The sequence below is a fragment of the Magnolia sinica genome, chromosome 12, assembly GCF_029962835.1.
Source record: "Magnolia sinica isolate HGM2019 chromosome 12, MsV1, whole genome shotgun sequence".
NCBI classification, from domain to species: Eukaryota; Viridiplantae; Streptophyta; class Magnoliopsida; order Magnoliales; family Magnoliaceae; genus Magnolia; species Magnolia sinica.
The window spans coordinates 77,618,204-77,645,517 of NC_080584.1; the positions used below are offsets into that span (position 1 = coordinate 77,618,204).

Genomic DNA, 27,314 nt, shown 5'->3' on the forward strand with positions numbered 1-27,314 from the left:
ATAGAGGGAGCCACCGAACTTGGTGACGTCAACACATCACCTAATTCGGTAGTGTGTGGTACACCAACCAATCCGCTTCCGTTAGAATGCAACTTGCCAGGGACGCGGATGCGTCCTACCCCCGCCCGGACAGTAATCCGTCCGGGCAGGGCTCTGCGGGCGCACTGTGATGTAAGTGTTTTATCCACGCCGTTACGAAAAACTTAAGTAGGCTCACAGCTCCAATGGACTACACTAAAGGAAACTACAGTGATAATGACACTCACGTTGAAACCTTTTTAAGGGTTATTATGATTTTATTTTATTTTTTTACCATAAAAACTATTCACAAGGGCATGTAGACGTGGATGAAGTGAAAAAACAAATATCAGCCTCATCCGAAACTTCTCTTGCTCCTTAAGAAGTTTTTAATGGTGGACGTTCAATCCCCAATTTGTGATCTGCTTAAGCCTTTTTCCTGCCTCGTGTTTTGGGTGACAACTTAAAATGATCTGAGAAGAACTATTAACGGCGTGGATAAAACACTTATATCACGGTGGCCCCCACAGAGCTCTGCCCGGACGGATTAGTAGGACGCAATCCGCTTCCGACTTGCCAGTCAAATGAGGCGGAAAGCTTGCGATACTCCAGCGTTTGAAATCACGCGAATTATAAGGTCCAAGCATTAGAATATGAAGTGTCCTTATGCTCCAATTCCAAAAAGTAGGCCCCATGATTAGTTAATCCACATCGTTGATATTATGGGTCTGACTGCATATGTATGACAACCCAAAACTCTTTCTGATGGGAAGATCCTGGACATTCAATTTGTAAACATTTTATATCTTTCAAATTATTAACTTCCTTAACCGTCCATATATTGTCCACTTATCCAAGATTTAAGAGTTTCTGTTTCATGAGATATTTTGTGAATCTTCCACTAGAGATGGAGTCCATCAGATAAACAGTCTGGATTGGTCAAACAGTTTCTCACTTGTGCAGACTAGTGCATCAGAACACCATTATTGTTGTGATGATCACGATCAATTGAAATCATAGAAAAGTAATGTTTTGCTAATTATTACTCTTACTCCGGGGATAGACACCCAGGAGTTTCAACACCTGGTCAAAGGTTCGAGTACCGATAGGCGGTGAAATTCACCTACTGCGCGTGTGTAAAAAATTTTTTTAAAAGAAAAAAAAGAAAAAGAAAAGCGGTGACAGATTCAGTACAAAGGTTTCTATGATAAACTCACGGTATAGCTCCATGCGTGGGCCACAGGGCTCCGTGGAGATCACCGTGATGTGCAAGTGTTTTATCCACGCCGTAGGTTCACAGCTCTAATGGGCTACGCTAAAGTAAGCTGCAGTGATAATGACACTCACCGTTGAAACCTTTCTACAGGCCACCGTTATTTTTTTTTAAAACCATACCACACATTCATAAGGTCATGTTGACATGACTGAAGTGAAAAAACAAATATCAACTTCATCCGAAACTTCTCTAGCTCCTGAAAAGTTTTTAGCAGTGGATGTTCAATACCTGATTTGTGGTCCACCTAAGACTTTTTCTTGCCTCGTCTATTGACTCATTTTTTAAAATGATACGAGAAAAATAATAAAAACGTGGATAAAACACTTACATCGCAGTGGCCCCCACAGGCCCTGCCCGGATGATAATCTGTCCGGGCGGGGCTAGGACGCAATCCGTGTCCGCGTGGGCCCAACATACAACTTGAAAAATGGTGGGCCTCCCCATCCCCAACCAAGAAGCGAATTGGCTGGTGTACACACACCACCAATGTAGCTGGTGTGGTTGCGTGTCGTACGGTGACGAGCCCTGACACTCTTCGAGCTGCGAGTTGTACCAACGGTTCAAAAGAGATTAAAGTTATATAAGGCTACACAATGATGTATTTATTATATCCACCCGTTCATCTATGAGCGATCATTTTAAATCATGAGCTCAAAAAATAGTCACATGCAAATATCGTGGACCACACCATATACGAAAGTGGGAACAATAATTCTCACTGTTAAAACGTTTGTGGCCCACTATAAAGTTTATTTTCAATCCAATTAAGTCATATGGTCACACATACCTATACTAATAGGAAAAGCAAATATTATAATGATTCAAAACTTCTGTGACCTCCACAATCGTTTCAATGGTAGACCTTCTGTCCCCCTATGTTTTGCAGTGTGGTCCACTTAATATTTGGATCTTCCTCATTTTTAGGAAGAAGCCTCACTAAATTCTTGCCAAATTAACAGACGGTTTGGATATAACACATACTTCTTGACTCATGGAGCTTGGTCACGTCAACACACCAGCAATATTGGTTGGGTGTGTTACACCAGCCAATCCGCTTCGAACAACTGCTCGGTGCAGCCGGAAACGGATAGGATACTCCCTATTTGCTAGTTGTCGGTTCTCCGTGGGCCACACCATGATGTATGTATTTCATCCATTCCATCCATTCCATCCATCTATTTTTCTAGATAATTTCATGGTATGAACCTAAAAAACAAAATATATCCAAATCTCAAGTCGACTGCACTATAAGAAACAGTGTTAAATGAACCATTAAAAACTTCTTGGGGCCATAAAAGTTTTGAATCAAGCTTATCTTTGTTTTTTCTCTTTATGTAGGTATGTATAACCTAAACAACCGATTGGATATCAAACAAATAGTATAGTGGGCCTTAGGAGGATTTTAACTTTAGATATCCACTCACTATTGTTTTCTCGTAGTGTGGTGTGGTCTACATTAGCTCTATATCCCTCTCATTTTTTGGTTCAATCCCTAAAATGACACGTAAAAATGGATAAACGGACGAAAGACATACACCAAAGTGGCCCCACATAGCACACTAGCACCGGGGGTAGCCAATCCGTTACAGGTGTAGCTCACCTGCGTTTTGCAGCAGCCTGAATTTCGGGGAGACGGATAGGCTATACTCCCCGTGACACTCCAGTGGTTGGTGGTCGGTTCTCCGTTAGCCCCATCATGATATGTGTGTTTCATCCATTTCTGCGTATCATTCCAAAGCTTGATAAAAAATAAGAGGGATACAAATCTGCTGTGGATCACACTACAGGAAAAAATAAATAATGATTGGATATCCACTATTAAATTCCTCCTAAAGCTCACTGCACTGTTTATTTGACATCCAATCTTTTAATTAGGTTATAAAGACACGGATGAAGGGAAAAAATAAATATAAGTTTGATACAAAACTTTTATAGCCCAAAACGTTTTTAATGCCAACGTTCATTCAACACTGTTTCTTATAATGTGGTGCAGTTGAGATTGAGATATGCTTCATTTTTTTTTTTTTTCGTCCCATAGATCATCGGAATGGATGAAACACATACGTCATAGTAGCACCCACAGAGCACCCACAATCAGCCAATGGCTGATGGGAGGGGGCAGTAGCCATTCCGTTTCCGAATTTTGGACGTCAGGGACCAATTTAGGGCCCACATGATTGACAGATTGGACCCGACACTTCAATATCTATACGGACATTATCTGCTTTTATGTTAAAAGAAGAATTAAAGTAGGTTGTTGCCAAACAGGCCCAAATGCCAAAACCCGATATTTTTCTTCTCCTCTCCTCCTTTCCCTTGCTTTGCATGCTATCTTGCACCGCCACCGACTCAATAAACGCCGCCCAACCAATCCAAGACGGCGAAACCCTAATTTCTTCTACCCAAACCTTCGAACTCGGATTCTTCAGTCCCAAAAACTCAAAGAACCGCTACGTCGGAATATGGTACCACAAGATCACCGAACATACAGTCGTCTGGGTCGCCAACAGAGAAAACCCACTTACAGATTCTTCAGGAGCTTTCTCAATCGCAGAAAACGGAAATTTCGTAGTCTTGGATGGAAATCGAAACATCGTTTGGTCGACAAACGTCTCATTCCAATCGAATTACACCAGCATGAAGCTCCTCGACAATGGAAACCTTATCTTAGTAGACCGAAATTCCGGAACGGTTCGATGGCAGAGCTTCGACCATCCGTCCGATACACTCCTTCCTGGTATGAAGATTGGAATGAATAAAAAAACTGGAGAAAACCGACTTCTCCTATCATGGAAAGACGTCGATAATCCAGCTCCTGGGTCTTACTCATTCGGACTCGATCCACAAGATTCGAACCAGTTCTTCATCTGGGTGGGGTTGGATCGGCATTGGCGAAGTGGGTACTGGAACGGCCGCACCTTTAATAAAATACCAGAGGCGAGCACGGATTTCTTGTTTCATTTCATCACTATCAGCAACGACGATGAGGTTTTCTTTCAATACTCGGCTTTGTATGACAATACTCGGATGGTGATGGACGTATCAGGCCAGATCAGGTGCCAGGTGTGGTATGATACGTCGAAGAAGTGGGGCCTGGCCTGGTTCGAGCCACGTGATCGCTGCAGCATTTATGGAGCCTGTGGGGCCTACGGCATCTGCAACAACCACAACCAGCCGTTCTGCAAATGCATGCCGGGTTTCGAGCCGGCGTCGGAGACGGAGTGGGGTTTGGGGAATTGGTCCGGTGGGTGTGTGAGACGGATGCCATTGAAATGCGACGGTGGAGATTGGTTCTTGTCACTGGGCCAGATGAAAGTGCCAGACAGCGAATCGACGGTGATCGTTGCGAGTGAGGAAGAGTGTAGGAAGGTATGTGCTAGGAACTGTAGGTGTAGTGCTTATGCTTACGCTAAAGTGAGCGGTGGTGGTGCTTCGACGTGTCTGGTTTGGTTTGGGAATCTAATGGACGGTGGAGATTTGAGGGGGGAAGAAAGAGATGAAGGAGCACAGGATCTTTACATACGTCTCGCAGGTTCGGAACTACGTAAGTTCTGTCTACTTCCTGGAATTCCATGCTTTTCTATTAGAATTTATCTTCATCTTTATTTTTATTTATTTATTTATTTTTTATTTTTACACACGCACACACACCCCCACACACGCACGCTGTAGTGGAATTTATCTTCATCTTAAGTATTCTTGGCTACCATCATTTTTGGCCATCCATTGGTGGGCCCAAGTGGGTGCAAGATCAGACGGTCCAGATGGCTCTAGTGGGTATGCACGTTACAGAATGATCTAATCATCGGAACCGTAAGACAATGGCACTATAAAAAATGATTTTGATCTTCTATATGTGTAGCTGACAGTCAAGTTCGCAAATTAATGGTCCAAATCATCCTTGTAGCGCGACTGTTGGATCATAGGCCGTCCAAAATAAGGGACTCGACGTCCATCCATCTTGGTAGATATTTTAGAATATGAACAAAAAAATGTGACAGATCCAAAAATAAGTGGACAACTCCGAAGGAATCAGTGAAGATTGAACGTCTACCATTCAAAACTTCGAGGGCCCACATAAGTTTTAGATCAAACTGATACGTGTGTTTTCACTTCATCCAGGTCGGTGTGACCTTTCGAACAGTTTGGATAGCAGATAAACATCATGGTAGACCGTAGGAGGTTTTCATTTGCGTGCGTCGGTCTTCCACTGCCTTTTGTGGTGTGGTGTACTTGAGCGTTGGACCAACCTTGTTTTTCGGCTTATGCACTAAAATAATCTGGCAAAATGTATAGACGGTGTAGATACGACACATAAGTCTTGATGGGTCCCACAGAACTTTGTGACGTAAAAAGTAACGACCTCGGTGTTGTCTTCTACGCTACGCAATCCAAGGAAACGGATCGGCTACTCCCCCTGACACCAACTCCGTGGCTGGTGGTCGGTGCTCTGTGGGCCCCGCCATGATGTGTGTGTTTCATCCATTCCGTTCATCCATTTTTACAGATCATTTTATTGCCTGATTCCAAAAATTAGAGGGATATAAATCTCAGGTGGACCACCCCACATGAAAACAATAGTGATTGGATATCAACCATTAAAATCCTCCTAAGGCCTACTATACTGTTTATTTCACATCCAATCTGTTGATTAGGTCATACAGGTCCAGATGAAGATAAAAAACAAATACTAGCTTGATCCAAAACTTTTATGGCCCTCAAAATGTTTTTAATAGTCTACCCTCATTCAACACTGTTTCCTGTAATGTGGTCAACATGAGATTTGGATATAACTCATTTTGGGACTCACACTGTAAAATGATCTGTAAAAACAGATGGATGGCATGGATGAAACACATACATCATGGTGGGGCCCACATAGCACCGACCACCAGCCATTGGCTGGTGTCAGGGGGAGTAGCCAATCCGTTCCCGCAATCCAAGTCCCAAAATAACACGTAACAGACGCCATATGGATCGATTATGCACGTGTCAAAACGTGTCAAGTGAGGCCTTGCATTCCAGCAAGCCAATATTGATTTTGGACAATGACACATAGATGGTGGGCCATCCTAATAGAAGACTAGGATCTTTTAAAAACTTGTAGCGTTGGCACGTGTTTGGTGTGATGACGTGCACATTCAGCTCACGAAGGCTCTCCGATCCTATATCCCTTTCTCGTTCTCTGTATCTCGCGTTATTTCCACAAGGTATAACGTCAACGACAACGAGACATTTCCTTATCAGTGTATCCGGGAGCTATTTTGAATATCGTCAATAATCTGGTGGAAAAAGATGATCCAGACCGTTGATTATGCGTCGAATGCTAACCATTGAAAGTTTTCTTTCGAACATATATCTCAACGAATTACCTTTTCAGCACGATGTTTTTTAATCGTGACCAATCTGGAGAAGCGCCCAGGAACATGGACGGTTTTGATCGTCGGATCATCTCGGCATGCTGGCCCAGTGGGGCGACACGTGTCGGTGAGCTTGAGAGGCGCGACTCGGTTTCCTCCACCCACCGTTAATTCCCTGGGAATCATTTTCGGGAGAATTTCATATCAACCGCTATTTTTCAGCCAAAGCATAAAAACTATAAGATTGCATTTGATACGCCGTACAAAAAGGTTTCACTTTTCCGCTGTCGCGACTTAGGTGTCTCGTGATTCGCCGCTCAGTCGGACCACATCCGGATGTGGTCCTGTATTTTGAATCGTCCATGTTCTACTCACCAACCACATTTAAGCTATTAGAGATGATCTTAGCCTTTGATTTGTAGAGTTGAATACGAGCCATTGAAAGTAACCCTTTGATTGTTGTAAATTCACTTCATTTCTTGCTGTGCCCTCTAAAGAGAACGGATTGGCTACTCCCTGCCTGCTTTGTGGGTCCCATCATGATGTATGTGTTTCATCCATTCCGTTCATCCATTTTTACAGATCATTTTAGGGCTTGATTCAAAAAATTGAGAGGGATATAGATCTAAGGTGGACCACACCACAGGAAAAATAGCGATTGGATATCCACCATTAAAATCATCCTAAGGCCCAGTGTACTGTTTATTGGACATCCAATCCGTTGATTAGATCATACAGACCCACAGATGAAGGGAAAAAGCAAAGATCATCTTGATCCAAAACTTTTATAGCCCTCAAAAAAGTTTTTAATGGTATGTTCATTCAACACTGTTTCCTGTAATGTGGTACACTTGAGATTGGGATATAACTAATTTTTAGTATCAGACCATAAAATGATCTAGAAAAATAGATGGACGGCATGGATGAAACACGCCCACAGAGCACCGACCATCAGCCATTGGCGGGTGGCAGGGGGTAGCCAATCCGTTTCCCCCTGTGAAGTGGTTCCCGTGGGCGATTCTGGCTGGACTGGGATTCGGTAGTCAACCCTCCCGCACCCAGCTGCGGTGCACGTCGGTGGTGAGAGCTCAGTGGCCCACCATGATATGCGTTTTATCTATGTTGTTCATCCAAATTTATTGATAATTTAAAGGGGTGAGTTAAAATGAGGCAGATCTAAATATCAGTCAAACCACACCATATGAAACAGCAGTGATTGAAAGCCTATCATTAAGAAAAATCTTGGTGGCCACGGAAGTTTTTGATGCAGCTGATATTTGTGTTTTTGGTACATTTAAGACTTTGTTATCTTATCAACAGGTAAGATATTTATGTTTCCCTTCATTTAGGCCTCGTGACTTTATCAACAGGTTGGATGGGAGATAAAAATTATGGTTGTGCCTAGGAAGCCAACAACCAATGCTTTTATGTGGTGTGGGCCACCGAAGATTTGGGTTTGCCTCATTTATGGGCTTTTGTCATAAAATTGCTGGCAAAATGCATGCACGGAATGGTTATACTACACACGCACATCACAGTGGGCCTCACGGAATGGTTATACTACACACGCACATCACAGTGGGCCTCAAAGTCAGGCATCCACATGCTAGAACATCAAAGTATTTTGTACAGTCCAATGAGGATGGACTTGGCTTCCATTGTTACCCCTCCAATCAGCCGGTTTGTGGCATGCACTCATGGGTCACATGAGTGAGCACAATATGAAGGAATTTTTTTGATCATGGTTTAATTCTTACTTTTTAGAATTTTGATATGAATATACGTGAGCATTGCATATATATTAAACATTTAGAATTGTCTTTTAAAATTGAAAAACATAATAGTATCGGATTTCTTAATTACATGCATTCTAATGTATGTGGGCCATTGCCTCTCGTTTTTAAAGGGAGTCATTGTTTTTTGTCATGTTTATAGATGATTACTCTAGAAATGTATATGTTTACTTCTTAAAATGTAAATATGATGTTTTCATCACCTTTAAGCAGTGGAATGTCATAATAGCAAAACAGTCAATGTGAAAATTGAAAGTACTTAAGACCGACAATGGCAGAGTTTTCAATTATATAGAATTTAATAAGTTTTGTAATGATAGATGGTCATATGACATAACATAGTGAGGCACACACCAAAATAGAATGGTGTGGCGGAACGTATGAGTCAGACTTTCTTTGAAAAAGTAATGTTGGGTTAGGCAAAGACCTATGGGCTCAAGTCATTAACACGACTTGCTACTTAGTGAATCGGTCTCTATTTTCATCGATTAATTGAAAATTTTCATAAGAAGTGTGTAGTAGTCATGAAGTTGACTACTCAAGGCTGCGTGTATTCGATTGTAATACTTACTCTCATGTACCATCAATTGAGGGAGATAAACTAGACCAAATGGCTAAAAATTAGTGTGCCTTTATTGGATATGGTGATGGTGTGAAAGGATATAAGTTGTATGACCGGGTCACATGGAGGATCACAAATAGCCATGACATCAAATTTGATGAAGGTTCTTTGTATTGGAAGGCTGAACATAAGGAAATGAACAAAACAATTGTTGACGTTAAAATATACAGATGTGAAGCACCCGTAGAAGCCCATCAACATGAAGAGATATAGGAAGAGGTGCCACTTGTTAGTGGAATCTATAAAGAAATCGTAGAATGCCATTACGATACGGGGACAACTCAGACGTTGTATTTGCCCTCATTACGATTGATAGAGATCTATATACCTTCTAAGAAGCATTAGATGATGTTGATGTTGAGAAGTGAATGACGATTGTGTACTATGAGATAGATTGCATGTATAAGAACGAGATGTGTGGGTTGGTGGAGGTTCTCGTTGGTTGAAAAGTGATTGAGTGCAAGTGGATCTTCATAAAGAAATAAGATAGATATAGGGCCAAATTCGTAGAAAATGGTTATGTGCAGAAAGAAAGTGACGACTTCAGTGAGATTTTTGCCCCTGTGGTCAAACAGGTATCTATCATATTTGTGTTGGCATTGGTTACCCAATATAATATTTAATTGAAATAATTGGATGTAAAACTGCCTTCTTATAATAGGAATTGGAAGAGAAAATTTATATGAAGCATACAGAAGGGTTCAAGGTACAAGAGTTAGAGAATAAGGTTGTAGGTTGAGTAGATTATTGTACGGCTTAGAATAGTGACCTAGGTTGTGGTATAGGAAGTTTGAATCTTTCACGATGAGTCAACAATTTACTAGAATTGAATTTGATCATTATGTCTACTTTAGATTACTGAGTGATGGAGAATTCATTATCTTGATATTGTATATTGATGATATACTTATCGCCAACCATAACATGTTTGAAATCAATATAACGAAGGCTCAATTATCAAGGACATTTGAGATGAAAGATATAGGGGTTGTAAAGAAGATTCTCAGCATCGATGTATACATGAACAAGAAAATGACCAAGCTATGGTTATCTTAGGCAGAATACCTTAAGAAAGTTTTGGTCAAGCCTGGATTTGATAGAGCTAAATTGGTTAACACTCTCCATGTTGTTAACTTTTGGCTTTCTTTGGAACAATGTCCCACTATAGATGGAGAGAAGCAGCATATGTCTCGTGTGCCTTACTCGAGCGCAGTTGGAAGCTTTATGTATGCCGTGGTTTGTACGAAACCCGATATTTCCCATGCAGTAGGTGTGGTGAGTAGATATATGTCAAACTTTGGTAAGCAACACTAGGAGGTAGTGAAATGGCTACTTCGTTACATACGAGGTTTGACAAACTATGTCTTGACATTTAAAATATTTAACGAGAAACTGGTAGGCTATGTGGATGTCGATCATGTTGGAAACTTGGATAATATAAGCAAGACTTACAGGCACTCGTTCGTATTAACGGTTGGAGTGATCAATTGGATGTTGAAGCTTCAGTTTGTAGCTGCTTTTTCACAGCAGAAGCTGAGTATATGGCGGTGACAGAAGCATTCAAGGAAGCAGTTTGGTTGAGAGGAATAATGAATGAGTTGAGGCTTCAATAGGAAGCTATGTCAGTGCATTGTGACAGCAAAAGCGCTATCAACTTGGAAAAGAACTTAGTTTATCACTCGCAGACCAAGCACATTAATGTGTGTCATCACTTTATTCGACAGATGCTAGAAGAATGTGGTATTTATCCGGAGAAGATTCACACTCGTGAAAATCCGACTGACATACTTATAAAAGTAGTTCTTATAGAGAAGTTTAGGTTTTGCTTGACTTTTCTGGGCTTGGTGGAGATAAAATAAAGACAGAGTGTGCACATGAAGCGATAATAAAGATATGATGAAGGTTAGAGATGGGGATAACAATTTGGATTTATGGAGAAGGAAGGTTAAAGTCACGGTAGAGATTGTTGAAATCGGTGTTTTTAATCTAATGAAAACAAAGGTCTTTGATTGATCGAGTGTAACTTCGATTGGAACGAGAAAATCCCGAATTACCCAGTTAACTCTTTAGAAAATTTTGGATATATATGTTCGATCGATTGAAGATCAGGGTTCGATCGATCGAGATTATTCAGAAAATACATGTGTACTCTCTGGACTTTTTTTGGCGTTTTCGATCAATCGGTAGATGTCTTTCGATCGATCGATGATCATTGATTGGAGTCGATCGATCGAAGGTTCGATCAACAATTTGTGTAACTTCTATGAAAGTGCGCGATTTGTTTCTAATACTATACTTAGCCTTCTATAATTGGGTGTAATGCGGGATTAGGGTTAAGGAACGAACACAGGAGAGTCTTAAAGAGTTTTCGAAGGTTTTGAAAGGAAATTTATATTGAGAGATAGGGTTTTAAGAATCTGTAAGTCGTCTATCTCTTGTAATTATTCTTTTACAGTGGATTGCTTTGTTGCTTGATGTCGTGGTTTTTTTCCGCAAGAATTTTTCTATGCAAATCGCTATGTTCTCTGTGATTGCTCCTATTTTCTATTTCTCTATTGCATGCTTGAATCATTCGAAGGTTACTTCCGCGCCTAATGTATGGTGGCTGCACACAACATGTCCAACCATTCTAATCTTGGGCCTATGAATTAGAGACAGTATAGGTTCCACAATTTAACGACTTTTAACTCATTGTATCCAACATAGTGCCTGTGTATCAAGTATCACACAGGCTGGATATCAATTTAACTACACCTTTATATTTTACACGAGAACATTATTGATGATAATAATCGCTACTTATTAATTTATTTGAAAAAAAACTTTGTCCTATTTGGAGACAAGCTTAACTTCTCTTGATATAAAAATAAATTAAAATTTTCATAATTTTTTGGGGGCATTTACCCGCTTCCATAGGCACATTATTTTGGCATCCAATGCACGTGGCACATATGTATGATTATTCTAATCAAGCATCCGTGCACTCAGCCACTGATCGGCCTCTAATCAAATTTCGCTTTGATTTAACCATCTCAATGGGAAGCTTCCCATGAGATCAACATCCACAGGCCTCGCAATGATGTGCGACGGACATCCACCCCATTAATCAGATGCACCCTTTCATGGTGGGCCACTGGCCTAAAAAACAGGCCAAATCATGACTTAGGTGGGCCGTACCATAGACAACAGTTGAGAGTGGATATCCACCCATTAATTAAAATCTTCATGATTGTTTATGGGGCCCACTGAATGTGGTTTAGAAATTCAGCCTATTCATTTTGTGTCCAATTTGGATGACGGGTCACACCAAGTTTCGGCCTTATCCAAAAAACTCAGGCAAGTCCCAACAAGTGCTTATATATATATATATATATATATATATATATATATATATATATATATGCTTTGCACACGTGTCATAGGTTTAAAATGGATGGGTTCTCAAAAAAGTTCCTATGTAGTACATACGAACTGGTTCGCAGGTGAGCGTTTCCGTGTGTGTGTGTGTGTATTCTGATTTTGCTTTAAATAAATGGTTAACCGTATTCCATTTTTATATCATGCCATGTGCTGCTATTTTTCATTAATTGTGAGTGGATCTAAAGATTATAATTGTGCATTGTGTGTGGAGCTATGACATGCCCAAGTGAATATTCCAAGCTCCATGCAGAAGCCTAATTGCACATTTTCCGTAAAAGATAAAAATTAAAATAAAAAGATAAAAGGAAAAAAAAAATATTAAAGTAATGATAGATATTCTTGCTAATTTATTTTGGGGCTTTTGGCTAATAAAACTTAACATTTTCAGGTTCACATAAAAAGAGATGGTTGCCTTTGATTGTCACAGTAACTATCGTCATGGCAGCGTTTCTCTTGGGCACACTTATCTGCCGCTGGAAGAGGAGAATAGACAGGATAAAAGGTAAATGAAAGAGAACTGATCACCTACAGCTGCCTTCATGATAATTTTTCAAGGCATCCTATCTTTTCTGCCAAAATGCCACTTGTGTAATAGCCCGCTCATGAAGATCACCTGGCATAAACATCAGACCCGTCTGCTCATCGGGTGAGCCTCTTGGTATCATTGGACAATTGATGGTTTGACTTGACATATAAGTGTGGCCCACCTAATAAGTGGATTAGTCTGATTTTCAATACGATCTTTATGATGTGGTGAACAGGGCTTGGTGTAACTTGGTGTGATTTGATGTGACTAGACTAGTAAAACCCCAAGTAAGCCACAGGACAATATTAAAAATAAAAATAAAAATCCAGATGCTCTATTGTCACAAACAGGAAAATCCTGCTTTCCTATACCGTGATTTGTCCACGTCAGTAATGACATTGTCAGTACCGCTACATTGAATGCAGTGTGTGATAGTGACAAGCAGAATTTTCCTGCCGGTGGCAAGTAGAGGATCCGGATTCTTAGAAAAAACGTCTGCACATGGTAAAAATTTAAGGGTTGATCTCTTCAAAGAGAATCAGGACCTACTACCACCATTGCACTAATTAATGAAGGCATGTTTCTTTTGCTTTTTTAGTTCATTTATTTTACCCTACAAACTAATAATTTTTGCCACTAAACTAAATAAATGTCAAGTGACTCGATCAAATCCTTGAGTTAATCCGACCATCTAGACATTGGGTTGAGTCAAGTCTTTTGAGTTTTTGAACTATGGTTATCATGCAGGCAAGTATAGGTGATGAGTGTCATGTGAAACACCATAGGCAGTACCCCTTACCAATGCACCTTTGCAGTTGGCATATGGGCCCCCATAAGGCTACTCTACTCATTAGGTAGGGCACACTTCTATTGTCAATGTATATTTTCAAGATCTTTTTAAACTTCTATTCTTTTCACAAAAAGGTAGCATATATGATGATTTTCTAACACGATTTTGAATATAGTCATCTCCTGGGCGCAGCGTCCGCCTTGTACACTCTATATTTCACACACGCTTGATAGATTGTCATGTGTGATGTGAATAAAGCTAGGTGTGGAGAGTGTGCATGTGGGGCTAGCAAACCTTGTATATGTGATCTCTGTTCGTGATTGGCAGAGAACTTCCCTTGATGCATGGAGTTGGTACTTAGTTATGGGGTCTACGATTGGTGCTCTAGATCGAGTTGATGGGCCAACAGGCATGGAGAATCCTATCTCTTCAATCAGACAATTTAGCCTGCAAATAAAATGTTAAAGGGGGAGTTATTTGATACTCTGGCTACGGGTGATACTTGATATGCAGGAGCTTAGAAATGCTACATGTGTCATATATTAACTCAAATTATACCGACTAAAATATAGGACCAACTGTTGTTAAGTTACAGCCTGAATCTTAGATGGGTTGAAGAATCTGTCTCTGATTCAGGGCTGCTAGTATATTGAAATAAGATCATCGGATATTTTTCATTTTAACAGCCCAATATATTTCCACCAATTTGCAAGTCAGATAATCAAATAAGCCAAACTTTTGATTCATGATATATCCAAGCTATTACACATAATTGGGTCCGTTTAATTTGAATTACTTACATGACATGCATACATATTTTAAGTGATTTCTAAGTGCCAAGGTATCATCCCACACTCTGTCAGAGTTTTTTCCCAGGAAGAAGCGCATTGCCAATCATCCACACTCAACTGGGGAAAAGGTCAGAGATTGGATATCTAGGAATTTTCAATTTTAGTGACTTTTCAGGTCATGACTGCCCAGTTGGGGATCATCACCAGTTTAATGATTTGGGTAATCCAAACATGGCCCCACAAGCATGAACGTGGCATAGTAGAGAACTAGGCCTCATACATATATATTCTGACTCTGGTGTTTTGCTTGAATCAGGAAACAGAGAAAAGATGCTGAATATGTCATTGTTTCGTTTAAGTACAATGGATCCAAGTGCCTACAACTTCTTAGATGTGGCCCAACTTGGAGGAGATGGGATCCAAGGCCTAGACATACCATTTTTTCACTTTGAGTACATTGTCACTGCCACTGATAACTTCTCGGATTCAAATAAACTTGGACAGGGTGGTTTTGGGTCTGTTTACAAGGTAATCTTCCAAAGCTGAAAACCTCTCATTCGGTCTCTAACTCGCAGCAGCGCCAATGTGGAGGACATGTGGGAATCCAAGTTGCTCTTCAGATGGGCCCTGTTATGTGGATTGGCCATCCATTAATATGCAAGGGATGGTTAAGTCTACCAACAATACACATTGAATTTAAGTGTGTGGTCCACCAAGAGTGACCCATGATGAGCGGCCTGGATCTTGCAAACATGCCCCATCTTCAATCATGAAAGCTCCGAAGATCCTGTTTATGTTTTCCTCATCTTTATACCCTGGACCATATTCAGTTTTATCTATTTTCAGGGTGAACTACCAGGAGGACAAGAGATAGCCGTGAAAAGGCTCTCCAGCGGTTCGGGACAAGGACTAGAGGAGTTCAAGAATGAAGTTATACTGATTGCGAAACTCCAACATAGGAATCTTGTTAGGCTTTTAGGTTACTGCGTCGAAGGAGATGAAAAGATGCTACTATATGAATACCTGCCAAACAAGAGCTTAGATTTCTTCATCTTTGGTTTGTCTATATGACCATAAGAAACTTTCAGTTCAACCTTATGTTTGGATTAGCATGACTAATGATTTGATATGTTTGGATGGAAACATGAAGATGAAAAACGAAGCAAGTTGCTAGATTGGGAGAAGCGCTTCGACATCATCTTAGGGATTGCTCGAGGCCTTCTGTATCTTCACCAAGATTCGAGGTTGAAAATTATTCATAGAGATCTGAAAACTAGCAACATTCTTCTTGATGAGGAGATGAATCCCAAAATTTCAGATTTCGGCATTGCGAGGATTTTTGGAGGGAATCAAACTCAAGCAAATACTCATAGGGTGGTCGGAACTTAGTAAGTGTCACACATGAAAATCTACTCATTCCGCGGTATGGTTGTTTTCAGTTCTAGCAAGTGGGACGGTTTGGTTCAGTAATCTAGATCGTTGGTCGGTTGAGTTTCCTCATTCATGGATAATTCTCCAAAAAACATCCCAATTTGGAAGATCACAATGGCGATATTAGAAGCCTTTTCATTGAAGCTGAACGCTGTTGTATTTCTCTTAGTAACCTGCTATTTGTAGGTCACAGATCGAAAGGTCATTGTCTTATCAAGAAGATTTCTGAGCCATTGTGCATCCAATAATCTGGATTTTCAAAACCATAGGCCCCATTTGTCAGGATCATGAAACCCCTGTATACCGTGCAAAGATAGGTCCATTTCAACATCTGCCATTGATCGAATATGAAAACACCATAACTCATTTTATTAAATGGATCAATGCAGTGGATACATGTCGCCAGAATATGCCTTACATGGGCTTTTCTCAATGAAATCCGACGTGTACAGCTTTGGTGTCATGCTACTCGAGATCATCAGTGGAAAGAAGAACAATGGTTTCTATGATGATGAGAGATCTTTGGGCCTTCTAGGACTGGTAAGCTATAGAATACAATGTTCAACCATTTCTCACTGATTCTCTCTTTATCAAAGATTGCTTAGAATTTGAACATAATCAGGCATGGCTACTGTGGAGTGAAGAAAGGTGGTGCGATTTAGTGGACCCATCGATAAGCAAAACGTGCGATGGAAATGAAGTTATGAAGTGCATCCATGTGGGACTCTTGTGTGTGCAAGAAGATGCGAGAAATAGGCCAAGCATGGCTTCTGTTGTGATGTTCCTTAGTGAAGGCGCAACACTTCCTATGCCAGAAGAACCAGCTTTCCATGTGAGGAGAAATCACTCTGGGAAAGAGTCTTCTTCCTATTCAAAAAATGAGGTAACAATTTCTTTGTTAGATGGACGATAGCGATTTGCATTTCCAACCAGTCGATCAAGTGGGTCAGTTCTGTGGATGCCATAGTCGGCCACATTTCATAAGGCAAGTGGACAGTTTTGACAAACTTGTAAAAAACCCAATTATTCCTAATGTCTTTACTCATGCGATAAGTGGACCATCCTGATTTTTGGCCAGAGCATTAACCCAAATGAAGGGGAACCTGCTGTAAATTCTTTATTTATAAGCTTTTTATGTTAGAGTGTTGAAGTCCCTTGATATACATTGATATTCTTTATTTGTAAACTTTTTTATGTTGGAATGTTAAAGTCCCTTCATATGCTTCGTATTGTTTTGATCTCTTCCAAATTGTGTTATGGAAAGTATACACGACTCCTTGATTACTTCATGTTATTCTGAAAAAAGAAGAGAAGGAAAAAAGAGGACAAAAGAGCCACCCAAACCATGAGGCCAATCCATGTTTTTATCTTTTGTAAGAGTTAGGTTAGCATAACCAAGCATTGGGTAACTTTTTGACCCACTTATCATTTGAGGCATGTTAGGGAGTTCCTGGGTTCATTTGACTGAGGTGTGTAATTAATTTGAATGGAATGTTCTAGCTTGTTTAACATGGTATCAAAGAGGAAGGTCATGTGTTCGAATCCTGTGAGCAACAAAAATGCCTCCAAAATATATTCTCCCGCGGGGACCAGGAAAATCAAGTTTGGTCATATACATTAACACACCATCCTCTAACAGCCAATGCTTTTAGAGCAATTGGATGCTGGACATTTTACGAGATATATAAAAGGAGAAGAAGAGGGAGAAGGAATAGGAGTAGAGTTGGAGTAGGTGTCTCCAATAGAGGCAATGGAGTAGGTTTCTCTACTAAAAAGGGGAAACGTGTTGGAGATTTGAAGTCCTTCCTTATCACACACATTGTGACCAATGTGGATGGCTTGCATATCACACATTTGAGCTGTGTTGGCACCTGTGGTGGCATGCAGATGGGCTGCCTTACATGCTTGCTTGCGATCAGCAAGCCTCTAATCATGGAACGGATGCAGATAGACTCTCCGGGGTTTATTAGGAAGCTATTTATGTGTAGCTCTTTGTCAAATCCAAAATGAAAATCTACATATATTTGTGCAAGTTTGATTTGATATGGATTGTGAGTGTTGTTTATACTTCTATCAGTGTTTAATGAAATTATTAAGTTGTGGAATTGCAATAACCATTTTCTTAGTAATCAAAGCCTGTTTGGATGTCCTTGTTTCACGGTACTGGGGTGTTTCATTTCAGCTCAATGGCAATCAAGGATTGAAAATAATAAAAGGGGTGGTTTTGGATTTCCTTACTGATTGTGTTTTAAAGCCCCACCCAACACCCAAAATGCTATGCAACACGGATATTGATTCGTTGTACTCAGAGAGGCTAGAGTTTGTGGACATCCAAACAGACCTAAAACCAGCATGCACGAAACACAACATGGAAAAGATTTTTTTTTTTTTAGGTGAGGTTGTTAAATCATGAAATATTAGTGTTCGTGTTGTTAGCTTATGTTATACTCATGTCAAATTCAAATCCTAGGTGAAAGGGCAGTATATTTTTTGACATGGCCCATTAACGGTACTATGGCCATAAACTCACGTATTCTCACTATCAAGCTATTACATTTTGCTGGGGCTTAATATAGGCACGCTCCTTGGCCTGTTTTGGGCTCATAGTCGTTGCTTGTGAGCCATCCCGATCCTATATTTTGGCTGATTCAAAACTATGGATGGCCAAACCATAGGAAATGGTTGGGATGTGATGACCACCAACTAAAACCTTCTAAATTGAGTATGGGCCTACTTTCTTGTATATGCTATCCAATCCATTCAGCAGATGGGATAAACGGTTGGCAAAATGAGAACATCCAAGTTCACGTCCTTGTCTAGCTGTTCTCATCTACACCCACATATCAAGCGCATGCAAGATCACGGCATCCCATCAGGTAGGCCAAGTCTCGTATATCTTCTAAAGGACAAGGGAAAATAATTTAAATGAAATCCGACATTTTAACATTTTGAGAACTAAAAAAATGAAGCGTTGGAAGTATAGTATTTTGACTTCTTGAGAACTGAAAATGCAGCGATGGAAGTACAGTCTAGATCTCATCTGCAAAAAGCCCCTGAGTTTTTTGTTTTAAACAAAAGTCAAGGCTGTAGCCCTAAATTTTCTCTTTCCACGAGCTCAATACCACTAGTTTACATGATTGTCTCTAATCTTATTAAAAAAAAAAAAACTCTAAAAAGAAAATATAAGGTGTTCTGAAGGAGCTCCAAATACGATATAATATATACACCAGCACACTCTCTAACACATTAGCAGGATTCAGTGGTGGAAATGAGTATATGCAGTCACGATAGCGGGTATGTCTTGAGCAGGATATAGCTACTGGCAAGAGTAGACATCCACTGAGATAAAAGGTTGTTCATCAGCAAGACCCCACATGCCTGCATCGAACGAACTGTGGTCAATATCTTATTACCACCCATTTTCTGCTACAGGCGTGTGGCCTGTCTAATGGTCGGGCTAAATATGGATCGAGCCACATTGGTGGTTGTGGAGTGATTATCCATCTTGTCTTTGTGTCAGCGGCCATGAATTGTTGTCATGGTGACTTCATTTACTGTGAAAATTCCATGGTTCTGTGCCGAATCTGATTTTGCAGAATTTCTACTTATGGTAAATGCAGGCGGTTTGGGTGTTGGAAGAGTGACAATTTCACTGCCAAGCATGAACACCACTGATGCCATGGTGGGCCTGTCTGCCTCGAATTCTTGCACACACAAAAGCCCCACATGGACACATCTCAGCACTTCCGATTTTGAGACAGAGCCTCCCAGAACAGGATCGATCATCTCCAACATCGTGTCTTCGTTCCACAACCGCCAAGCCTGAACCAGTTTCAAATTCATCGTTACAAGGCAAAATCAAAAGATTTAATATCCATTTCAAAAGATATATGTGAACATTTAGGGCCTGTTTGTATTGTAAGTAACTTAAGTTAGTTATGTCACAAGTAACTTATCTTAGTTTCTACTGAATAAGAAAATAAGTATGTTCGGTAAATATCAGCTTCTCCTCTCTTCTGTCTCTCCTATCCCTCTTTTCAGCAACTTATGAATAGTAGAAAAGCTAAAAAAATTAACTGAAGTGATTATGTACTTTTTAAGTAAAGAAGTTACTTATAACTAATCATAAACCAAACATATCTGAAATAAGTTACTTGTCTACTGCTGCAAGTAGAAAAGTAACTTATTTGGTGGTATCCAAACGGGCCCTCACAGACGACTTTGGATGCTCAATCGAATAATTTGATATGATAAAAGTGGAAATGACCATGGTGGGGCTAGCTGCTAATGGTATTTCTGACCGTTTTCAAAGTCCAATTTCAAAATACATCGAATTGCAGTTTATACGCAACAATTTCATTCAACCGAGCATCCAAATGCATCATATATCATGGAATGTGAGCATGGTTTATGTATACTTACGTAATCCGACAAGCTCAAAGACCCTGTCCGAGGATAGAAGCCCATGTTCCTCATACCGCTCACAATCTCTAACAACAAGATCCCGAAGCTGAAGACATCGGATTTCTCTGAAAACCGTCCTTGCATGGCATACTCAGGTGACATATATCCACTGCATTTTACAGTTTAAGAGAGTATGCTTATCATTTAAATGTTTATTAGAAATAATCAAAACCGATTATTGTTTGGATTTATTTCAGTTGATAACTACCAACAACCATCAACAAGATGGAAACAATAGAGAAGGCTATCTAAACTTCCAAATAATGTGGAAATCCAAGAAATCTCAAATTTTAATAAAAATATAGAAATGACACAAACATGTAATACTTCTACCCGGGCTGTGTTTGGATGCAATTGAATTGAAGTATGAAAGTTCAATTTATTGATGTCAGTGTAAAATGAACTGATTCCAATCATTGCTACTGAAAAGTTTCAAATCACCAACAAATGGAAACCACTGAAACAACTTCAATATTCGTTCTTAGTCTTCATAGAGAGAGTAGCTCTTAAAATTGCTGATATGTTCCTTTCGTTTGCTTCACTTTAAAAATCTAATGATCAAAATTCAATTGGATAGTGCATCCAAACACACCTTTGGGGTGTTATTAGTGCTTTTTCTATGCACTAACAAAGACCATAGAATCAATCTTAACCATCACCAGCAAAAGGATTTTATTCAACATACTACATGCAATGTAAAATCATCTGATTTTTGAACTAATTGAATCTCACTGGAATGAGTTTCAACTTACTATGTCCCAACAACCCTGTTTGTTCTTGCTAGAATCTGATCTCCTCCAAAAATCCTTGCCGTTCCGAAGTCTGATATTTTCGGATTCAAGCTTCCATCCAAAAGAATGTTACTGGCTTTTAGATCCCGATGAATTATCTTCAATCGGGAGTCTCGGTGAAGGTAAAGAAGCCCACGAGCGATCCCTTCGACAATGTGGAAGCGTCTCCCCCAATCTAGTACTGCTTTTTGGTTGGGATCTGAACCCATATGTCCAATTGAACAAGTTAATCATGTCTTCATTGAGTTAAATTAAAAAAAATAAAATGTATGTAATCAATAGATTCAAGTATATAAAACCAAATTTCTGTAGTCTAGATTGCCACATGATTTTTGTGACATTCGTCAAAACTAAGTACTGATGAATAATTCCAAAGTGAAAGAGTTTATATATATATATATATATATATATATATATATATATATATATATATATATATATATATATATATATATATATATATATATATATAGAGAGAGAGAGAGAGAGAGAGAGAGAGAGAGAGAGAGAGAGAGATCAAACCAAAGAGGAAGGAATCCAATCCCTTGTTTGGCATGTACTCGTACACCAGCAGCTTCTCTTCTCCTTCAATGCAACACCCCAATAGCTTAACAAGATTCCTGTGTTGAAGTTTGGAGATTAGGATAACCTCATTCTTGAATTCCTGTAAGCCTTGTCCAGAGCTCTTGGATAGCCTTTTCACTGCTACTTCCTGTCCCTCTGGCAGCATGCCCTGGCCATCATCATGGAACATATAAGATTCACTAAATGTGTCAATCAATGCAGACCGTCCAACCGATATGCCACCTCATGGATGGACCCTTAATCGAAATAGTTGCATTAATTAGATGTTCCTATCAGTTGGATCCAATAGAAATTTCTGTCCAGAGTCCAGACCATGGCCTTGAACTTTTATTTATGGGTTAGTGGACTCTTCATCGGCTCACCTTATAGGCCCTCAATCATCCAGGTAACAGTAATTGGAATGTATGGTCCATAGCCTAGTGGCAACAATTGAATGAGAAACGTTATGGGTAGATCGGCCTGATGGGTGTTCGGGCCTGGCCCACTTCTGGCCAGGCTCGAGTAGGAGTATCGACCGTACGGCCAGGCTCTGATTATAAACTCAGGCTTGTTGCCGATCTGATTAAAAATTCAGGCTCGTTGCCGATCAGGCCAGGTTTGCCATGTACAACAGCGGGTCATCCCAGCCTAAGTCCAGCCGAACCCAGCCCATTAGGGTTTGCAAGGGAAAATTTGTAGTATAAGCAATATTTGAAAATGCTTATTTACTCATGTTATTGCTAAAACCCCAGCCTCCCGCATCTCTGTCTATGCTCTAACAACCCTCAGACTCAGGCTCAACTATTTTGACTCGTCACAGCTTGGGCTGGGCTTGGGATTATGTTGAACGATGCAAGCTAGGTTTAGAAAGTACTTGGCCCGTCCCTAAGCTCGTTGACACACCTAGTTCCATATGCCCCATCATGTATTTGATCCAGGACATTCATCATACAGTCCCGTATAGTAGTGCTGGCCACCATCCTAAAAGTCGAGATGGCCAACTCATTGGATGTGCAACACATATACAACAGGTGTACCCCATCAGCTATCATTTTTTCTTCCTACATGTGTTGCTTTGATACATAGACCAGCTGGATTTTTTGGCCAAGGAACATCACCATGTGGCCCATGTGATGAACGGCCCAGATCTAGCTCATATGCGCCTCATCAGCATATGTGGGGCCCTAGAGAGTAGAGATAATGTAGCTTTTGTCGAATTTGTTAGAATCATTTGGCCTTAGAAGAGTGTCCTCACCTTATAAACGGGACCAAAACCACCTTCTCCAATCTTATTGGCATTAGAGAAGCTGTTCGTTGCATATGCTATTGTCCTGAACTCGAATATCGGCAATTCCAGGCCGTTTACTTGCTTTATACCATTTCTCAGTGTATTGGCTTCCGAAGAACTTCTAGAGCCCTCTATTACCCTTGAGCTCGCTTCGAATAGTGTCATTTCCTGCATTCTGGTCTTCTTTCCTAATCAACAGAGAGAAAAATCAACAACAGGTGCACACCATAGTTTTAGAAATCCTCAACTCGACTTGTTACTCAGTTGAGTCAACTCGACTCAGCAAGAACTCGAGCTGAGTCAGCAGTAAATTCGCTTTTAATTGTGATTCAGTCCCAACTCAATAAAACTCTGCTAGCTGGCCTGACTCAACACGACTTGCAGTTACTGAGTCAAATCCCTGGTCAAGTTGTAATCTGCCCTCTTTTAATTTACTTATATTACATATTGGGTTGAGTTAAAGACTCATTTTAAATTTTTTTTTTAATTTTTTTTTTTTTTTGTTTCTTTTTTTACACTCGCACATGCACCCCACACACTCACGCTAGTGGAATTTCACCACCTATGGGTACTCGAACCCTTGACTGGGTGGTGAAACTCCTGAGAGTCTACCACCCGAGCAAGAGTAAGGACCCTTGACCGGGTGGTGAAACTCCTGAGAGTTAAAGATTCAGTTGATTCTTTGTGTTGACTCAAATTAGACCGTCCAAATCTTGGGACTCAGTTCAGATGGATTGTAATCTGAGAATCATATTGAAAGGATGTTTTGGCTGATTGATTGATGGACATTCGACGGATGGCTAACATTAAAAAAACTAGTTTCCATTAATCAGAGTTTAGGATCGTCCGTTCAAAAGAGGCCCATTTTTCAGAAGCATGGTTTCAGTGGGTGAACTAGAAACTCAACCGAGTCAACCCTAGCAAACTCTGTCACTAGCATGGCGCGGTCTGTGCTTGATAACACTTGTTAACTCGACTCAAACTTCGGCTGACTTGAAATGACTCGGATTGACGAAAACTGAGTCATTTGAATCAACATTGAACTGAGGAAAAGTTCCATGATTACTGTGGACGATCTGTTGGTGTTGGAGATTCATGGCACATGATCTATCCACAGTTAGGCCCAGCACACCAATGGCTCCGATCATCAAATCAAGGACCCCACTTGTCAGAATTGAAAACATGAGTATTGATGATGATTGTGTGTACCTCTTTGTTTGACCAACCACCAACCCAAAATGCAGGTGCAGAAACCCAGGATTGTTATTGCCAAAGCAACCAAGGTTCTCCTGATAATTAATTTAGAATCTCCCTTTTCACCTGCAATTGGAAGAAAAATAAGTACCCAAAAGCACAGTTTTATGACTCGGAATACTTGTCTGAGTCGACTCAGAGTCGGTTGGACCCAATCAGATTCCTCACCAAGTAAGAGAAGAAACAAAACATGGAGCAGTTGGTGCACTCATAAGGAATCTCAACAATAGCCGGTGACTTGGCCTCACACTTCTGTCATCAGGGGTTGGCTCAAATTGACCAGTCAATTCAATCAAGAAGCATATGAATTGAAGGTAGCCTATTCACTAGCCTGTTAATGTCCCTTGCTATGCACAGATACCCCATCTTCTAACTACTTGAGCTTTCAGAGAAGGTGTTTGTTTGCCATAGTATCAAAGTGAAAGATTGAGTGTTCGAATCTCGGCGGTAGTAAATATGCCACTGGAATATATTGTCCAATTGTTTTTGACGGCATATTGCGCTCCCATGTGCCCTGGGTCTAATGAGCAGTCTAGGATTTGGCTGCGCAAATATCCAAGTGTAACCAGAAGCACTCTCGATTTGTTAGGTATACTACCAAGAATGGGATGGATTGATAGGAAATATGATTCCGGCACAATACGAGGTGGGGTGGGCATCGGATTAGCAAGTATATAATTGTTGGGATGCCCCCAAATATGAGCATAAAAATATCAAATGGAAGAAAAGATAGCAAGAGCTACCCAACCTACTAGATCATTTACATAAAAATATAGGTAAGGAGCAATTTTACCTGTCTCTATATGTACGCCCAATTAATTATTTGATCCATATTGATGCAATGCGGTAGCATTTCTCATTAAATTAAAGTTGAAAACTCACAAGCCTATCTGGGCTGACTCGTGCGAGTCTTGGGATGACCCCATGGTAAAAATTCATGCATACAGAGGTTGTGTGTGAAGATTTCTACAAAATAAATAAAAAGAAAATTCCAAAACCCTTTAAACTTATAAAAGAGAAATAATTATATTTCATCCACCGTTGAAAAAAAAACATAGATTTTTCTTTTCTTCTAAAGATATTTTGAAAAATAAAAACAGTTTCCTCCCTTGATTTGCATTTCTCTTTGTTATGGCTCATCAGAATTTTATATCAGGGTGAAAATTTGTCACAGGGGTTTTCATGGGATTCTGCATCACATGGACCATTCAGATTAGATGCAAAACTCGACTCATATATATATATATATATATATATATATATATATATATATATATATATATATATATACATATACATACACACACACACTTGAATTTGACCATCCTTTAAGGTTAACACTCGGGTGACATATGTGCAAATGTGCGCACGCGCCTAGGTGCACAGGTGAGCATGACTATATATATATATATATATATATATATATATATATATATATATATATATATATATATATATATAGAGAGAGAGAGAGAGAGAGAGAGAGAGAGAGAGAGAGAGAGAGAGCTGCCCCCTTCAAAGTACATCAACATGGATTGAATCAAGAGATGAATAATAATGAAAAATTGAAGATTAGAAAAATAACCACTTACGGAGTTCAGAAATCGCTAAACGGATGTTAAGATCCTCACCCCCGGAAGGGAACTCTTGAATATCCATCAAATCTCCACCCCAAACCATACACCCAATCCCACTAACGTGAGCATAGGCCACACAAGAACAGTTCTTCAGGCACCCATCTTCACACTCCTTGGCATTCAAGAGTCGCATCCAGTCTGAAAAATCAGGCATTTTCATCCTTTCTAGTTTAAAAAATCCATCACTGCTACAATTCAGTTGTGTCCTTCTAACGCACCCACCTGACCAATTCCCCTTATTCCATTCATCGATCGACTTCGGTTCGAACCCTCTCAAACAGCTACACATCTGCGAACCGAACTCCCTACAGACCCCGAACGGGCCACACGTGCCATAGACGTCGCATTGGGTCCGAGGATCTCCCCATGGCACAAACCATTCCTTTCTATTTTCATCCCAATTCTTCTGTGTAAACATGCCATCCCATTCCAACCACAATCTTGAATATCCTTTACTAAAGTACGCATGTGTGTAGTATATCATCCCTTCCTGGATATTAACTACCCTAGGCCCGTTTAAGTAGTTATCATACATTAAAGGCCTTCCCGTGAATATCTTTCCATTCCATTGCCCGCTTCGCCAGTATCGATTCTTACCATTCCATACAAGAAGTTGTGGGATCTCATGTCCGTCGATGCCGAAAGTGAAATTCCCTACTGCAGGATCGTTGCTGCTCTTCCATGAAGTTAGAACATTTCTCTCGCCTGTCTTGAGATTAACATACAACTCCATCGTAGGTAAGAACGAGTCGGAGAGATCTTTGAAGCTCTCCCATATCACAACTCCATTGCTGCTACTCGAATTTCTTTCTCTCAGAACAAGATTACCGGTATCAAGAATCGTCGCGGTTGAATTTTTCACTGCAGTGGAAGAATTCGAAGACCAAAGAATGTTTCCTCTTCCATCTACAACAGCGAGGTTTCCGTCACCGTTGATTCTGAAAACTCCAGATGAATCCGTAAGTGGGTTTTCTCGGTTCGCCACCCAAACGACAGTTTGTGTCGGGACGTTGTGGAACCATGTTCCAACGTAGCGGTTCTTGGAATTGGGAGGGCTAAAGAAGCCGAGTTGGTAGATCTCACCAGTCGAAATGAGGCTTTGTCCTTCTTTGATGAATTGGGTTGGGGTTATGGTGTTGATTGCAGTGCAAAAATGGAAGATGAAGATAAGAAAGAGAGAGAGATAGAGAAGAAGAGCTCTTTCATTCCTCTTGCTGGTTGCAGTAACCATTTCTCCGCAGAAAACTGGCGTTGTTTTCAAAGATAGGTAACTTTATGAATTAGAGAAA

General features: G+C 40.2%; 2 protein-coding genes across 5 annotated transcripts; one reads left to right on the forward strand and one right to left on the reverse strand.

Moving 5' to 3' along the window:
• Positions 1 to 3,517: 3,517 nt before the first annotated feature.
• On the forward strand, positions 3,518 to 19,783 carry LOC131221807 (G-type lectin S-receptor-like serine/threonine-protein kinase At4g03230). Of its 3 annotated transcripts, XM_058217111.1 has the most exons (8): positions 3,518 to 4,838; positions 12,878 to 12,991; positions 14,913 to 15,124; positions 15,443 to 15,653; positions 15,747 to 15,984; positions 16,417 to 16,567; positions 16,650 to 16,910; positions 19,648 to 19,783. In XM_058217111.1, exons 1-8 carry the CDS (start codon positions 3,569 to 3,571, stop codon positions 19,669 to 19,671), a joined length of 2,481 nt encoding a protein of 826 aa, XP_058073094.1. In that variant the 5' UTR covers positions 3,518 to 3,568; the 3' UTR covers positions 19,672 to 19,783. The 3 variants fall into 3 exon arrangements, with proteins under 3 accessions (XP_058073094.1, XP_058073095.1, XP_058073093.1); XM_058217110.1 differs by lacking the exon at positions 19,648 to 19,783 and having other exon boundaries at positions 3,519 to 4,838; positions 16,650 to 16,993; XM_058217112.1 differs by lacking the exons at positions 12,878 to 12,991; positions 19,648 to 19,783 and having other exon boundaries at positions 16,650 to 16,993.
• LOC131221806 (G-type lectin S-receptor-like serine/threonine-protein kinase At1g11330) lies at positions 19,031 to 27,314 on the reverse strand. 2 transcript variants are annotated; one of them, XM_058217108.1, is made up of 7 exons: positions 25,981 to 27,314; positions 24,344 to 24,454; positions 23,102 to 23,322; positions 21,805 to 22,015; positions 21,244 to 21,481; positions 20,450 to 20,600; positions 19,031 to 19,849 (listed from the first exon to the last, which is right to left on the reverse strand). In XM_058217108.1, exons 1-7 carry the CDS (start codon positions 27,254 to 27,256, stop codon positions 19,544 to 19,546), a joined length of 2,514 nt encoding a protein of 837 aa, XP_058073091.1. In that variant the 5' UTR covers positions 27,257 to 27,314; the 3' UTR covers positions 19,031 to 19,543. The 2 variants fall into 2 exon arrangements, with proteins under 2 accessions (XP_058073091.1, XP_058073092.1); XM_058217109.1 differs by lacking the exon at positions 24,344 to 24,454.

Coding starts and splice junctions, on each gene's coding strand:
- LOC131221807 (XM_058217110.1), top strand. CDS start 3,569: ATGCCAAAACCCGATATTTTTCTTCTCCTCTCCTCCTTTCCCTTGCTT. Junction 4,839..12,877: donor TCTCGCAGGTTCGGAACTAC/GTAAGTTCTGTC, acceptor TAACATTTTCAG/GTTCACATAAAAAGAGATGG. Junction 15,985..16,416: donor CATAGGGTGGTCGGAACTTA/GTAAGTGTCACA, acceptor GGATCAATGCAG/TGGATACATGTCGCCAGAAT.
- LOC131221806 (XM_058217108.1), bottom strand. CDS start 27,256: ATGGTTACTGCAACCAGCAAGAGGAATGAAAGAGCTCTTCTTCTCTAT. Junction 23,323..24,343: donor GTGGTTGGTCAAACAAAGAG/GTACACACAATC, acceptor TCTGTTGATTAG/GAAAGAAGACCAGAATGCAG. Junction 21,482..21,804: donor ATTGGATTCCTTCCTCTTTG/GTTTGATCTCTC, acceptor ATATGGGTTCAG/ATCCCAACCAAAAAGCAGTA.